The sequence below is a fragment of the Taeniopygia guttata genome, chromosome 24 (assembly GCF_048771995.1).
Source record: "Taeniopygia guttata chromosome 24, bTaeGut7.mat, whole genome shotgun sequence".
Lineage (NCBI taxonomy): Eukaryota > Metazoa > Chordata > Aves > Passeriformes > Estrildidae > Taeniopygia > Taeniopygia guttata.
Window position 1 is genome coordinate 663278 of NC_133049.1, and position 16566 is coordinate 679843.

The following is a 16566-nucleotide window of genomic DNA, read 5'->3' on the forward strand; positions in this document are numbered from 1 at the left end:
GAGAATTTAGGCAATTATTGGCATTTACTTCTCTCTGATGAAAACATCCAACACTGCTGACACATCATGGGAATATGCATGCTCTGCTCAGCCATGGCATGATAGTTCTGAGGCAGGTTTTAAATTCTGAGACCCAAAAGAGCCTTTAATTCACATTTGGTGAACCTCATACAAAAAGCTGTTTCAATTTTATTTTTTTTTAAACATCCTACCCATTTTTTCTCTCTTTTGAAGTATTGATGCCATGCCCACAGCTGTCCCTGTTTCCATCCCAGGAGATCTGATGGGAAGGAGATCCAAGGACTTTCATTTTATGTAGAGCTTTCAAAAGATTTGCTTGGACACTGCATCCCAATTCACTGCCTTGAAGTAGCTTTTCTTCAATTAATTAAAAAGTGCTTTTAAAAGTATTTTTCTTCCTTACTTGAAGCCATTCTACAGAAGTTAAAGCATTGACATTAGATGGATGCAATGTTGAATCCATATGGATATAAATATATAGCTGGTTAATAAAAAGGTGAGTTCTGTGTCTACTCTGTGTATACCAGCCACACTCTACCACCACATCCTTTACACACACAAAATGACAAAGTGGAGAGAAAAGTGCAATTGAAACTGCAACAAAACCAGAAACTTATAATCTGATACAAAAATTGGCTCAAATACCTAAAGATTTCAAATTATTTTAGTCCTTTATTAAAAATAAATCAGGAAAACAAACTTTAGGGCATCTGAATAGCTTGCCCCTTCCAAATGCATAAAGTTTCACAGTGACAACACATTCCTACTTGTTTCCAATTCGAAGGAAGAGTAAGAATCTTGAAAGAAAAAGAAAAATCCAGTATGAAAAAATAATTTTATGAGTTGTCTTCCCACACATTAAAAGAAGGCAAGGAAAAGGCAAATTTAAATTATTTTCTCCTCTCTGTGGGTCACCTTTCATTAAATTGCTGAGAATGAAACACACTCCCACCAAGACGTTAACATATTATTTTCAGTGCTGCTGGGGTGAGGAGCCTGATTAAAAATAAATGGTTTCTCCAATGAGACACATCATCCATCGTCAGCATGTAAAACACAGTCATTAATCACAGCACAACCTGCTTATTATGGGCATTCAAGCACTGGGAATACAAATGCTTATAAAACAGGGGCTCCTTTCACAATTCCCTGCCCTTGTCTCTCAATAGTTTAGAGGATTAACCCTTTTGCAGTGAGGGATGGGCAAACTGGTTTTGCCTAATTCCAAACCAACCTGACATCATGGGTTCAAAAGTTCGACTTGAACTCGAACATTCTCAGGTGCAGTTTGTGCTGAGGGAACAAAGAGCTCAAGGGGAGCTAAGGGAAAGAAGAGAGGGAAAGAGCAAATTGAAGAACTCTACAGGGCATGGACTGAGTGTAAAAATCCCGTGAGAGACAAAGGGTGGATAAAAAACAGCGATGAAAGAGTTGCAACTCTTGCAAAGTAATAAACATGATTTTGTCTTAACACCTATCTTAAAGTGATTTATAGGGAAGTCCCTTCCTACAGAATTCCCTCTGCTGGGAAAAAACAACAGGATTTTACTTGTACTTAATTAATACTCACGAAGAGCACAGTTACACATAGACAGTCCCCACTGACCATATGACTTCGGACTTCTCTTGCATTTCTTAGCAAAGGAATTCAAAATGCTAATGTGCAAAGAACTACCATTTTTCTTTAAAAAATGGGAAGGATAAGGAATTCACCTGGCTCCATGTCACATATGAATTCAAGGAAAAGCCAAGTACAGATGGCCCAAGCACAAAATGCTGCTTGCAAAGCTCTCAGCCCTTCCCTGGGGCCTGCAAAACCCAGCTCCACTCAGTTATCCCCGCTCCCAACACAGCCTGTCCCAAGCAGCCAGGTAAATGAATGCTGAGAAAATGGTCGTTTATTTGCAGTCTGATGCAATTCCTTTTCTTTTTCTACACACTCCAAACTTCTACCGACTTCAAGGAGAAAATAAGTGGGGACACGAGGAAAATCCAGAGGTCCCGAGAAAAGCAGTATTTGGACATCCATGCAGCAGGCAAAAGTGCCTTAGCCCCACTATTTACTGATCGTTTTAATAAGTGAAACACCCCAATGAAGAAAATCCTTGTGGAGAAAAACTAGATGAGGTGTGTATTTGAATTTTCTCTTGAGGTGTAAACTGGCCCCAGGTTAACCAGAGTTGATAATTTGTCAAACACTTAAGTTTGTCATCAACTGGACAAATCTTTCCAGTGTTGGTATCAATTACTGGAAGCAAATTATCCATGACTGTCTTTGGAGAAAACAAATATTTTGAGAAGACAAATTAATAGTCCACCATATTTTAAATTACACTAAAGCTACACACCAGGTACTGGAAATGAACACTTAACTTTCTTCTGGGTGGATTTTTCAGTTAATTAACATTGCAGGAATGGGTGGTGGCAGCAATTCCATTATCATTTACTCCAAATGTAAGAAATACGCAGTGAATGCTTCATAGGCATGCCTGGTTCAGAGAAGAGTGCGATATGTCCCAGCAAATAATCAGCAAGGAGTTAAAATCAAAAAATATCTTGAGCTAAAAGAGATTCACAAGGATCATCAAGTTCAACTCCCAGCCCTGCACAAGGCAGAATCACACCTGAGGTACTCAGAAATTCAGCATTGGCTCTACTTCCTAGAAGTAGAAGAACTATCAGGAGTTTTCCCAAGGTATGTCTTCTAAAGTAAAGGTTTTCTTCAACCAAAGTCACCATCAAGCAACTGTGATGAATGAAAGGCTTCTCAGTATCCTTCACTGCCGAAAGAATTTTCTATGCTGTAATATACTACAGGAAAGCACCACCTTTGGTTTGTGGGTGGAAGCTCAGAGATAAAAGCCACAAGCAGGTGAGAGCTTTATTGATGGATTTGCTTTTCCAGAGGTACCCCTGCAGCTCAGCTCTGGTGAGCCAAGGCTGTGCTGAGCAGTGTCTGCAAGGAGGGAACAGCAATGCTCAGGTTTTAAAAAGCTGCCAACTGATTTTAATTAATTTTTGCAAGCTGTATCATGACTAATTGTGCTAATACTGAAAGGGAGAAATAAGGCCTGGATCACAGAAATCTGCTTTCTCAAACATATTAAAGCCACGGAGTCACCAGTTGCCATCAGAGTGTCTCGATGCTCTCCTGGCAGTGGTTTTGCTCAGTGACAGGGAAGAAAAGGGACACTATTTTTTCATGGTTGAGTATGTGCCACAGAAGTCCTGTACTAAGGTTTATTACAGTCCTTTTTTCCTGATTAAAGCTTCTGGATGGGTATCATTTTTCCCCTTCTCTGAAATTTTTATTTCATAGTTGCCAACACTGTAGAATGTGACAGCGGAAGCTATTAATTGATCCTGCTATTAATAGAAAACAAGGAAAACAGAAAGGACAAAACATTACAAAAGCTATGACAGCACAAAGGAAAAGGAAATGATTTGCCAAACTGAGTTTTCCAGACCAAAGCCCAGTCCATGGAGCCAAGTACACAACAATAAGACACTCCAGCACTTCCATGCCAGCTGGACATGCAGTCAAATCCATCTTTTCCATTTCCACACGTGTCCAGCACCTCCATCCTCCACAAAGAACCTCTCACAGAGCCAAAGAGATGTCATGCCATGAAAACCAGGATCAGGCCCTATCTTTCATTTTAGCACAACTGCTACAAAGACAGAGAACAAGCCAGATCAATCCCACACCTGCAGAAGGACTTTCATCACTTGGCATGGGCTGGGAGATCATCTGTGCAGAGACAAATTTAGCTCACCCAGAGATGGGAATGATCCCAGTGCACAGACATTCCCTGCTGCCTGCACAGCTTGCCACAACCCAAGGTTTTGATGGGATGGCACTTGGGATGTGGAGCTCAGACCTCCCAAAACAGTTGGACAAATGCAATCCAGGAAACTCTACCTCTGCAACTCAGAGCTGCTCCCTGGCTCTGCTGGAATATGGACAGGGAGGAAAACTTCTGAGGATAAATGAAAATAATCAATTCAGAATGTATTAAAAATACATAAATGGTCTTAAAGGAAGCATGTGAATTGGAATTTTAAAAGATAATAATGATTTAAAAGATAATCTGCCCAATTTTGTGAAAACACTGCCATCCTTGAACTTATTTATAAATCCACCATTTTACCATGTAGATTATTTCTTTTTAAATAATATTTTGGATGCTGTACTTTGTTCAGCAGAGAAACAGATGAATACCCATAAACATTCCAGCTGTGGAATTTGGGATTAGTAAAAGTTTCATTAATTTATGAGCTGATACTTACACAAGTAAGCTTTCTAAATCTTGACAATTAGATGAAACAGCAGTGGGATTTCTACAATCTCCTTTCAGTCATCTTTGCTGCCTCTTCTGATGCAATCACTTCAGCAGCAAGTCTGTGATGGACAAATTCATCTACAGTACCAGTGGCTGTGACATCTCTTCACAACAGACAGGTGCTCTGGGGATTAGGCACCAGCCAAAGAGGTCTCTGTCACAGGCACAAGAATAAAGCCTTTAATAGGGCTGTACAAATAAAATCAAATCAGTCAGGATTTCATAAATGCTTTTGTTTTAATGCAATTTAAATGCTGAACTACCTTACAGTAATGTGCTTTAAAATGTTTACAGTTAAGGCATAATTGAATTTGACTCATTCTGGCCCTGATCCAGCTACAATTTAATTGACTTCAGTAGGAGTTGGACTGGGCTCTAAGTAATTTTAACTAAAGTAATCCATCAATTGTTCCTCACCCACTTCATCAAACCTCTTTCCTATAATTTATGATTGCTCTATAATTTATTACAACAAGACGAAACCAACCCTTTTAACTTCTGGCACGGCTTCCTGACCCTTGGTGGAGAATTTCACCATATGCAGCCACCTAAACCAGACCTGTCTGAGGAAAGCCAAGAGCACAATAAAGCTGAGCTCCAAACCTCCTGGTACTATCCACAGAAACCTCCAAATATGAGCTCCTCCACGGCTTAGTCACCACAGGAACAAAATGAACTGCTAGCAAAGCTGTCAAGAGGAGGCTTGGAACAAAACAGGCAGAAGAGTGAGTGAAATGCGTTCACAAACACTGACAAATTTTTTTTTGCAAAAAAACAATCCCATTTTCTTCAGTCTTCTCACTATTTTATTCTATCAATGATTACATTACTGTTTTCTATTTATTTGCATATTTTTCGTCTTTGAGCCACAGGATTAAACACCATCCAGAGCAGTAGGCCTTCCATTAGGCATCTCATGTTATGTGCAACATACAAGGAGGTGTTTTCCATAATAAAGTACCACTACTCCTAATTTCATTTCAAAGATGACAAGTTAATCTGTCAATACCCTGCTTAAGTAACCAGAAACATATCATGCACATTTCTCTATCTTCTAAAAGAAAAGGACATGTTTTTATTAAGGCTTCAACCCTTCTGTGCTTACACAACAGAGCTCTGTTTTTTAATGGATCAACGTGTAGGCAGCTTTACGTTGGATGTGGCAACAGGCACTTGCACACTCAAAGGTACAGGAACTTGTTGCTTCAACATTAATTCTCAAGATGTCTATTAAAATTAAATTCAGATGAAATTCAATCCCTGTAAGGTGAAATAAATCCCAGACTGGGGAAAAAAAAAAAAAAAAAACAAACCCCAAAAAACACCTCACTGTCAGGAAAAGTAGCCATTTAACTGCTTTATGACTTGCAAAATAATCATTAAAAGAAATATCCAAAGGCAAATGGTGGCCCAGTATTTAAAGATGACTTAGTGATTACATGGAAAAATCTCTATTCTGATGAAAATCCAAAAAATGAGTAGTAAGATTATCCAAAATACAGGGCAAATATAAATACTTTCAATTCAACCCCTTCTCGGCACATCAAAAAATTTACAAGGTAAGACCTGAACATACACATCCAAACACATTAAGGTCACTGAAAGGCTGTTGCTAGGAGAAAAAGACCATATATTTGCAAATTTTCTATTATCACATCTCCAAAGGGAATTTAAATTTTGTTGCATGGGAGGTTCTGGAAAACTGTTTTTTTTCCTTTCATTAAAAAAAAAAAAAAAAGACAAAAGGGGGGAAAAAAAGTGTTTTTTAAAAAGAGAAAAATGAGAAACAAAGCAGATTTGTCTCAAGGTTCTTTCAGGTTCTGTGTTTTCGACAGAGCTTAAGTATTCTGGATGTGCTACCTGCAGTCCAAAGATTTTGAATATGAGTGCAGGGGTCCATGTTCAGGAAGATGGGGTTTTCTTTGAACGACTGTTCTTCACCCTTCTCTTTAGTTACTTAAATGGATCCCAGCTGTTTCCAAACACCTGCAATACCTACAGCTGGTATCTGGGTGTTGTTCTGAGCTGTGCTCTGGACAAGAATGGGTGAAAACGTAAAGGTGCATGAGAGGAGAAGGAAAAATACTGGAAAATGGAAAATACTACATATTACTGTCTTAGCCAGGTCCTAATACCACATTAGGACCTCATATATATAAATAATATATAAATACCTCATACCAAAAACCTTTATATTTTTAAAGATGTCATTAAAATGGAGCTTTGGGAATTCTGGGCTAGAAATCTCTCAGCTAAATTTTCCCACAATCCTGGACAACGCCAGACTTCTACTACTCAACTCCCATTGTCCTTGTGATCCTATTCTATTACAGACTTTACACAAATACAACTGTGATCACAAGATAGGTCCCAAATTTTCCAAGGAACTGTTACTTCCTAGCAAGTGAAACTCTTGAACCTATGTTCTGGTTTCTGCAGTTTTTTCCAAGGAACTGTTATTTCCTAGCAAGTGAAGCTCTTAAACATGTTCTGGGTTCTGCAATCTTGCAATCTAGCCAGAGCAATTCTTATGTGGGAATGACTGAATGTTTGGTTGAATGTTTGGTTGTAACTTTCTCTCCTTGAAAAAGAAAAATAAATAAAATTTTGCAATACTGAAAGTAACTTCATTGCTTTGCCAAATGTCCTATAAAAAGGAAAGTGCTATAAAGTTTTGCCTTCACCTTTCAAAGATAAGTTTTGAGTATTTCATTCCTGATTATTTTCTCTGACCTGATTTTACACATACACACACTTTTTAAACCTCTCCATTGTCAAGCTAAATTTATAACATTTTCTTCGCTCTGAACTGAAAAGGATACATAATGATTATTTCTTCAATCTACCAACAATCCAAAACAAATCATCCATTTTTCTGATTTCTCCTATTTTCACTTGGATATTATGAGATTTTGTACATGGCCTGCAAATGCAAACTCAGGTATCCAGTGGCTCCAAGCAGAGCTGCAGTCACTTCTAACATTGAACAACTTATCAAGGGCTGAGCAGAAGAAATTGATCAGCAGAATCAAGCAATTAAATCCTCTGAGCAACCAGAGCAGAGCCGTTCTCCAGCCCAGCAGTTTTTTTAGAAAAACTTAAGGCACTGTATTGAGCAAGTGCCTCCAGAGCTCAGTTCCTGACCTGACGATCAGTTCTGGCTCTGCCATCCACTGTGACCATTCCCTGCAAATCTGCCTTCCCCACAGGCCTGCACTGACGACATGGAAGTGACTTTGAGCTGGAAAGGCACAGATTTTGTTCCATCACCCAAACCTGCTCACACCACTCCTATCAGCAGCAAATCCATCCTGGAGGTGGATCAACACCCTGACCCTTACATTGCCAGAGCTGTGATCCAGGGAGCTGCACCCTGATGGCAAAGAAATGTCCCGCTCAACAGAGCAGAAAAAAACCCACAAAGGCTCCTTAGATCCTGCCCTGCTCTGCTCCCCGAGCCTGGTGGGGTGACAGGAGCTCCACACAACACATCAGCTCCAAACGCTCTTGATTCCTCCTCCTCACCTTCCCCAGCAAGGATTTTTGCTCTTGTTCGTGCCCAGCTTGTCCTGAAGGCAGCAATGCTGAGGGTCATTGATTATACAGGATGAGATGGTCTTTTCCTGCATTCTGCAGAAGCAAGTTAAATAAAAGTCCTCAAGATAACAATGGCACACGGTCTGCACTGCACAGTCCCCATGAGCAGGGGCCAAATTGAGGACACTTTTAACCAAAGTGCTACATTTAAACCTAACTCACTGTGCAGATGGATTTAAACTGCTTCAGTGCCAGCTGTGAGCTTTAGAAAATGAGGCGTAGGTGTCAATTTTCCCAGTGGAATCCCAGATTCATTGATGCCTCCTATTATAGCATTCCTCCACAATGCTTATTCACGCCCAACCACAACCACAATGCTGATTACTTGCCACAATAGGTTTTATAGCAATCACTGGGGTGTGATCTTCTGGTTTGTTCACTGTAGTTTTGTTATTCATTAAATCCTTTTATTCACTATTAACAATACCGAGATAAGACAGCAAAAGTCAGTCTTTACTACAGATATTTTAATATCTAGCACTGAAATTTCTTTAGAGCCAGATTTCTCTGCTCAGTCCTGAAATCTGCTTTCAAAACTAGATTAGAATCTGGGTTTCCTTCTGAAACGCCACATTTAGTACTGCATATAATCCAACAGAAAAAATTAACAGGCATTTCTCCAAGTATCCATTTATCAACACCCAGCCCATTATTATTATCCCCCATATGGCACTTTTGGGCATTTCTGAACTAGATTTTCTGCTAAAGACATCAAAACATTTAAAACCCAAGATGGGCACCCTGAAAAGCACTAGGCTTCTTAAAATTTACTGTTGTGCCCAGTCTACAGCACTTACAGAGGAAATCACTTTCAGTTCATAGGTTTGTTTCATTTACCTCAGTTAATAAAGTGCTCCTCCATCCAAAGACAGGTTTTCCCTTGTAGGGCTAAAATAGATGGAATTTTGGAGAGTTTGAGAAAACTCAGATTTTCCCAATGCTGCAGCTGAATAAATGCCACTACAGGAGCAGGGAGACAGTCCCGACAGGAAATCCTGACTTTTCTAGGTTTTCAGAGGAATGCCCAGAGACAGCAGCGTAACTGTGACTGCACCTTCTGCCATTTCTAGGCAGAAATGTAATCTCTGACCTATCTTATATCTATTAAAAATACTCAATAGCTTCACAAATACTGGATCAAAGATATCTACAGAGGAAGCAATTTGTATTTCTCAGGATCAATATAATTACTTTCGAATTTTGCCTTTACTTTTTGCTACTCAACTATAGAATTCTTTGTAAGCTAAACCAAACAAATACAGCCAGTTTTCAAAGTATCTTTTTTTTTCTTCATATATTTGCACAAATAATCAGCAAAAATCCCAAACAGCCTTGCAGCAATGCAGATTTCCACACAGAGACATTTTCAGCTCTGCAATTTAGGTTGGCACCTCTTGTATAAACACACAGATTCATTTTGGCCTGCTTCCCTCAACATTTTGGGACACAGGTTTTTCACGGACTCAGGAGCTGTTTAAGACATGTAGAATCTCCTGAGCACTCACTTCACACAGCACAGAAGCAAAACTCTTTCTGAGACCTTGCACTATTGCCTGGGATACCGTTGCATTCCCGGCAGCGTCCAACCCCAGCTGCAGATGCCAGGCTCAGGGAATGTGGGACGCACTCAAGCCCAAGTGAGCCTGGCAGAAGGTGCCCCCACCACTCCACATCAGCTTTATTCAGTGGGATTTATCCAGCTGTCATGCTCCAGACTGGAAACATGATGAATGGATGGCGTCTCGTTTTTCCCTGTGCTAGAACACACGCACTACATGGATTCCCTTTTCTTTTCCCAAGCATTTTGCCTTCCCCCAGGAATTCCATAACAAAATCTGTTCAGTGTAAAGGAGAGGATTCAGCAGGTATTTGAGCAAAAGAAATGGCTTCCACCCCAATTTTAAGTCACGTCCCACAGCAAAATCAGGCCTTGCCCGTATCAAGGCCTTTTGGACGATATTCAGAAGGAATCTTTTGTTGTGAGGTTGCACATAAAAACTCAGCTGTTGTAAATCACAATAAATCTACTTTCTCACCATGGTTTCCTAAAAAGGCTGAGGAGACTGAGTGAGGACCAGAAGAGCCAAACTTCATGCTTTATCTCCCAAGCAATGATTCTCCAAAGGCCCTAGCGGCTGCAGGTACCGCTAAATTTAATCCAGACAATATCATTTATATGAGGAAAATGACAATTCAAAAGATCCCTTTGGAATAACCAGCTCCCAAGTTCATCCTAAGATAAAACAACAGAAGACAGACATGGAATTGGAAGAGAAGAATCCAATATTTGAACAATTCTATATTAGATAGCTGCATACGTTAAAATCCCAATGACACATATCCTGAATGTTTTGAAGACAAAAAAAAAAAAAAAAAAAAGAAAAAAAAACCCCAAACAAACCAAAAAATCCAATCGCCAAACTAAAAATCCCAAAAATAATTTAAAGAGGGCAAAAAATAATAATTACTAATGTTCTTTAAAGACACAGACCAGCAAGCAGAGTAGTAAATTTTCAAAAAAGCAAAAAAAACAAGTGGAGAAACTTAAGATTGCATTCACTTCCTGAAGTTGAGGTGCTTTTAAATGTACATGTAGCAGTAGAATCTCTTCAGAACAATTCCCCGAAAACATGGGTAAATCTTTTATATTTTAGCAGACAATTGTCTCAGAAAAGAACAGGGCCACAATGATCCAAGGTATATTTTTGCCTTGCAAGGTGTTGTTCTGGTATAGCAATTAAAAAGTAATCAGCACAGCCCTACCTGAGATATGGACTAGTAAAAAAACTTGGCACAGAAATAAATTACTCTGCTGCTCCTTAGGATTTAAATTATAAACCACTAAGACACATTCAAATTTGAGGGTTTTTTTTGTGAGCTGGAATAGGGCCTGGTACAAATGAATACACATCACAGACAATTAACAATTCTTATTACCAACTTTGCTGAAATAACTGAACTCTGCGATTGAAGGCAACGTAATTCTTTCTAATCCAGCCATCTCAATTAATTTGGAGAGTTTTAAAAGGCCATCCAATACCAATATTACTGATTACCGATGCACAATGTCACAAATTCCACTAAGACCAGGGATTGCAAACTACTCTCCTTCACACCCCTGCCTAGTTTTCATTTTCAAACTATTTTAGTACCTTTGATAAATAAGGAGCTTTTCTTTTGACCTTGTAACACTGCACACTATGTCCTTTGATTCTTTATCATGCACAAAACTACCAATAAGGCAACTGGATTCTAAATCTATCACTAAACCAACATAACAAAAATTAGAGGAAACAAATTAGAATTGAAGTAGGCTTGCCTACAAATATTTTTAATTGAAAAATTAAAATTAAAATTTGAAAAGTGATTCCTACAGGACTCTGCTCAGCGAAAAAGCAGCCATCAGCAATCACCGTAACAAACCAAGCATATGAACAATGTATTGTTACTTATACAAATTAAACAATGGTGACATTATATGAAAAGCTAATAAAGATATAAGTATCATGAAACAAGATAAATAGTATTTTCACTCAGTCATCGCAGCCCAAAAAGTCATAACGCAAAGTATTAATGGTATTAATTACCATCTGAAAATATTTCTAGTCTTTAAGATTGTAATGCTAATGATTCTGAACCCAGACTAGGATTTTGCTACAGATTTGCTATTGATTTAGTCTTGTTTTTTTGGCTGAATAAAGACCACAATACATGTTCACATGCCAAAGTTTAAACTATTGATGGAACATTCTCACAGGGAATTGCAGATTTCTTTAAAAAAAAAAATGGGTTGGAGTTTATTCCAAGCTGTCTTCAATGGGAATCTCTCCGGTGACACTGGTGAGCTTTGCATTAGACCTCACGAATGCTCCTCACAACTAAAATGTCAATCTTTGACCTCAAGATGCACCAGAAAAGTCCTAAACACTTCTTCCACCTCCTTCTGCTTCTACTTGACTAATCTGTTTAGTTCCAATTCACATGCACTCAGTTAAATATTCAGCAATTCATCAGAGCCAAAAGAAAAACTCTTTTCTATTGGGTTAGCAAAGTTTTCTCATCTCTCTTCACTTAACTAGGGATGTTGTTGAACACAAACACTGGATATGTACATCTTATATCTTTCAGCTCCAAATAAATTATAAAGGCATATCAGCCTGCTCTGACTTCATCCAAGATGAAAGAAATATTAACTCTTTAGTCCATGAAAATGTCTCAAACCCTGACTCTTGCCTTGAGAAAAAGCCACTGAGGAGATGTTTAGCTGGAGTAACTCATTAATCATCACTGTTTCAAACGCTCCCAAGTCCAAGCTGTGATGCTACGGTAACAAATCTCCGTGGTTTAGGTTAAGACACATTTTTTTAGATCATGAAGAGGCCAAGTGCTCACTCCCTTCCTGACGAACTCTGGAGGCAAAGGAAACTCAAGCAGAAAGTTAAATGCCATACAGTATTTATATAGTGCTATATTTCTGAAGCCTTTAGCCCCCAAGTAGTTTGGGAAGGGTTTTTTAGTTTATTTTCACTCTGTGTGTGTGTGTATTTGTGGGTTTGGTTTTTTATTTTAGTTTAGTTTAGTTACAGATTTATATTGGGTATTTTTCAAATTTTTTCACATTTAGATATCTTTTGCGGTATTGTCCATTTCTTAGCCAATAGTTTCCTTTAATTTAAAAAAATTCCCATTGCCAAATACACATAAGACTTGAATTATGCCTATACTCCTTAGAATCTGACTAAGTTTCGATCCACACTAAGTTTTGAAGTGTGGACTTGATAGTAGTTTCCTCTGTGATTTTAATTCCACAAGCAAATCTCTCTCTGTACTTCACAAGTGCTGCAATTCCATACAGCTTAGTCCATTAGAAGCAGATACTCCCAACCTGGATTGACACAGGGACAGGCCAGAGCTTGGGCTAGAAACAGAACCTTGAGGGCAAATTCATTAAAGATCCCAGGTACAAAGAGAAATAAGGCTTTAACTGAGGAGTAACCACAAGAGACTCACTAGCATCACTCTCAATCCACTGCTGAATCATATGAGGATTATTAATGATTATTTACTGAACATCACTCTTGCAAAGACAATACTTGCTATACTTGACTCAGAACTATGTATTTTTAAAAATTCTCTTTTTTCCATGGGGGGTGGTGAGAGTCAAACCAGCTGCTAGGAAGCACCTCACCCATCAAAAATCCCAGGGATCTATTAGGTGACATTCAGACAGTAATTTTTATTAGGGTAGCTGTATATGCTTCTGGACACTGATAATATCCAGGTTAATATTCATTCTGGGTGCTAAAGGGACTTTCTGTTCTAATTCTTCCTCTTTCTGTACAGAAAGAGAAAAAAGCCAAGAGGCTTGGTGTCCTTAGCCTGGTGAATTGAGGTCTGCAGGCAGAATCAGGCGCTCCGTGCGTCACTGCCACACACCAAACCCCTTCAGGACGTTTTGGCCAAGCACTGAATTTCACTACGCAGTAGTGAGGGATCAGCTCTCAAAAATTTCTTTGCCAGCAATATCTTGATTAACAACTAGTTCTTATACAAAATATGTCAGTGATTAGTTAGGGAAGGCAAGGGACATCACGCACAAATCGGTTGAAAGAAACTAATGTTGATGGAGGATCAAATTGTCCATGCAACTTCTTCCCAAAAGCTGTTCATCATGGGTCTTAATTCCGATCCAGCTTCCTAATCCCTCCTGGATCTTTAATAACTAGTATTTACAAAATAAATATTGAGGTTGAAGGAAGATTTATGCTTGGAGCAAGGATTTATTCTCTTTGTCAAACTCTTAGGGTACACTAACAGCAAGTTTTCTATCAGCACAGCTCTGCTAAGAGCTGAAAAGATCCTTCTTATTTATTTACAGCAATAAAAGACCTCAAACTAAACCAGCAAACCTAAGCTGAAGTACAGGCCTTGAGGTTTTAAACACCACCTAATACTAGGGCAAAATGAACATTTCCAGCAAAGAGAAAGAGGAAAAATATAATTCTGTGACCTTGAAATAGGTATGATTTTTATTGGTAATTAGTCCTTTACAAATATTTTTCAATAGATAAGATTTTTTGACGAATGTATTTTTAAGTTGCAGTTTTATCACCTCATTTCTCTTGACACATTATGTGTCACCATTGGAAGTATGGCCTTATGAAACGAACAGAAATCTGGAAAACTGCCTGCTTCACCATAAAAACGGATTTTTTAAAAATATTTTTTTTAATCTGGAATGTATTCTAAGAATACTATTTTTACTTTTAATGTGAATTTTTAAATGCCCACATTAGATCAGTCTGCTTGTGAAATTTTATAATGCCCACGGTCAAGACCTGATTGCTTATCGTGTTGCCTATGCAGGGCAGAGCCGTTTGTGCGTATTTATTTGTGGTGTCTGCAAAATCTTTACAAGTATTTTCCCATCTTTGCTGTTAGAAATAACCTACGTTCTTTCAAAGAAAAAGAGAATTTAGGGTAGAAAAACTGTACCTCTATAGATTTTTTTTTCCTTTTCACAATATTTTGATTAATTCCTTTGCACTCACATAGACATAATGAAAAAAACACTGGAGGTTTCAACGAGCCTAAGATTAAGGACGATTTCTAAAGCAGCTGGACTCTTGCAGATCTCCTTAACTCATTATTAGCCAATATATTATGATATATTGGCTCCAATGCACACCCTGACGATCACTGGGCTGAACCCCACCACTACACACTGACAGCAACTAAAAAGTGACAGTAACTAACTGATAGCTGCTGGTTACTGACAGTAACTAAGGATCCCAGCGCTGGCAGTGCAGGGAGCGGGGATGGAGTGTGAAAGCCGGGCTTGGTCCAGGCAGGCTCTGGGGGAAGCAGCGGGAGATGCGGAGCCGCTCGCCCAAGGCCCCGGCTCCGCGCCCGCCCCATCCCCGCTGCGGTCAGGCTTACCGGCGCAGGAGTGCAGCGGCTTAGGCCGGACCAGGAGCGACGGGCACACGGAGTACAGGGAAAGTTTCTCGAAGTAGTCGCAGGTCTCCTTGGAGAGGATCTCGTCGATCATGAAGGTCTTGTAGCGCCTCCTGCCTGCCTTGGGCCGGCCGGGCGCGGGCAGCCGCGCCGGGGGCTGCGGGCCGGGCCGGGGCTGCGGTGGGCCGTGCATGGCGGGACCCCTGCGGGCCGGCCGGAGCCGCGCCCCGCTCGCATGGGCGCCCGGCTCGCCGAGCCTGCCCCGCTGTCCCCGCTGTGGCCGCGCTGTCCCCGCCGCTTCGGCCGCGCAGCGCGGCGCCGCTCCCCGCTATATAAAGCCGCCGATAAGCATCTCTCCCATCGCTCCGCGGCCTTTTTAGGAGGCTCGGGCTGTCAATCAGGGCGCCCGCTGCTCCCCGCCAGCACCATTGTTACCCTGCGCCGCGCTGGGAGGATCCGCCGCTCCTTTCCCCTCCCTGCTCGCTATTTTAAGATACTGGGGTGTGTGGCCTTTATTTTTTTTTTTCTTCTTCTTCTTCTCCTCCTCCTCCTCTTCCCTAGATTGTAATTATCTAAAAAAGTTAAATGCGGGCTGCCGGAGGAGAGTGCTGCCCCGGCCCCCACAGCTTTCCCCGACCGGCGTCAAAACTATTCCCGAGCCGCAAAATGCTGGAGAGCGGCAGACGGGGAAGGTCCTGTTGAGAGGTGCCGTGCCTAGGAGCAGTGTGTAGCAGTTATTTTTCTCCGGAGCGGCGTTACTTGGACCCCACGTCTGAGATTATTTTCTGGCGGATCCCTGTTTGGTTCAGCTGGATTTTTGTAAAGCTGAGCTTTCAGCCCCTTCTGCTGAGGGGTGCTGAGGCTTCCTCACTGGAACTTTTCCTACCAGGCTGTGGGCTGAATTTTATTTCTCATCTCCGTGGCCTCCAGCAGGAATCGTCAGGACACCCTACTCATGGAAAGGTGTATCAGGAGGAATCCCCTGGATTAACTGTTTGCTGCAGGTTTTCCAGAACCCACAGCCAGGTCACTAACTTTAAATGGATAAATAGATGCTCATTATGGAGATTTACCACCCTCCAAAAATTATTACTCACAGGTTTCACACAAGGATTTAAATACAATCTACAAAAAGTTATCAGACATCCTTCGGTTCTCATGCTTTGGCAATCCAAATGGCAGCAAATGCTTATTTTAATAACAGACAACTCAATCTGTTTTTGCAAAAGGGAACAACCATTTCAAACTCTCATCAATGATTTGAACCACTTTTATTTTTTTAACTGTATTTTTTTTTTAATCCTTCAAAACACTGTAAACTATCTTTAACCTCTTTTGTGAAAGCACTACTTTTTTCAATTCAAAATTTCATTTAACTTCAGCAATACAGTTGTTCATTTATAGAGACTCAAAATAAGATGCTTGCATTGTCCATACACTGACAAAACTGGAAGGCAGATGCAAAAATATATCAGATTTTCGATATATCCTTTAAATTTTTTTTCTTAAAACCTGATTACATTTTTTTAAATATAGCACAGCAAATTATATTGAAACGCATGTAAAGCAAAGTGTTTTGCTAATTTTGAACCATTGGGATGGCATTCTCATTTAAAATAGTTTGGAAATGCTTTTATTTCTTTTTATT

The 16566-nt window shown here is 40.0% G+C and overlaps 1 protein-coding gene across 1 annotated transcript in view; it reads right to left on the bottom strand.

Annotated features, from left to right (window-relative positions):
• The window catches only part of BARX2 (BARX homeobox 2), a 33230-nt gene extending 17805 nt beyond the window's left edge, over nt 1-15425 (bottom strand). The window contains exon 1 of the mRNA XM_002192350.6: nt 14901-15425. Within this exon, the coding sequence (XP_002192386.1) occupies nt 14901-15111 (211 nt within the window). The 5' untranslated portion in view covers nt 15112-15425. The remainder of the gene's footprint in view (nt 1-14900) is intronic.
• Nucleotides 15426-16566: the final 1141 nt, after the last annotated feature.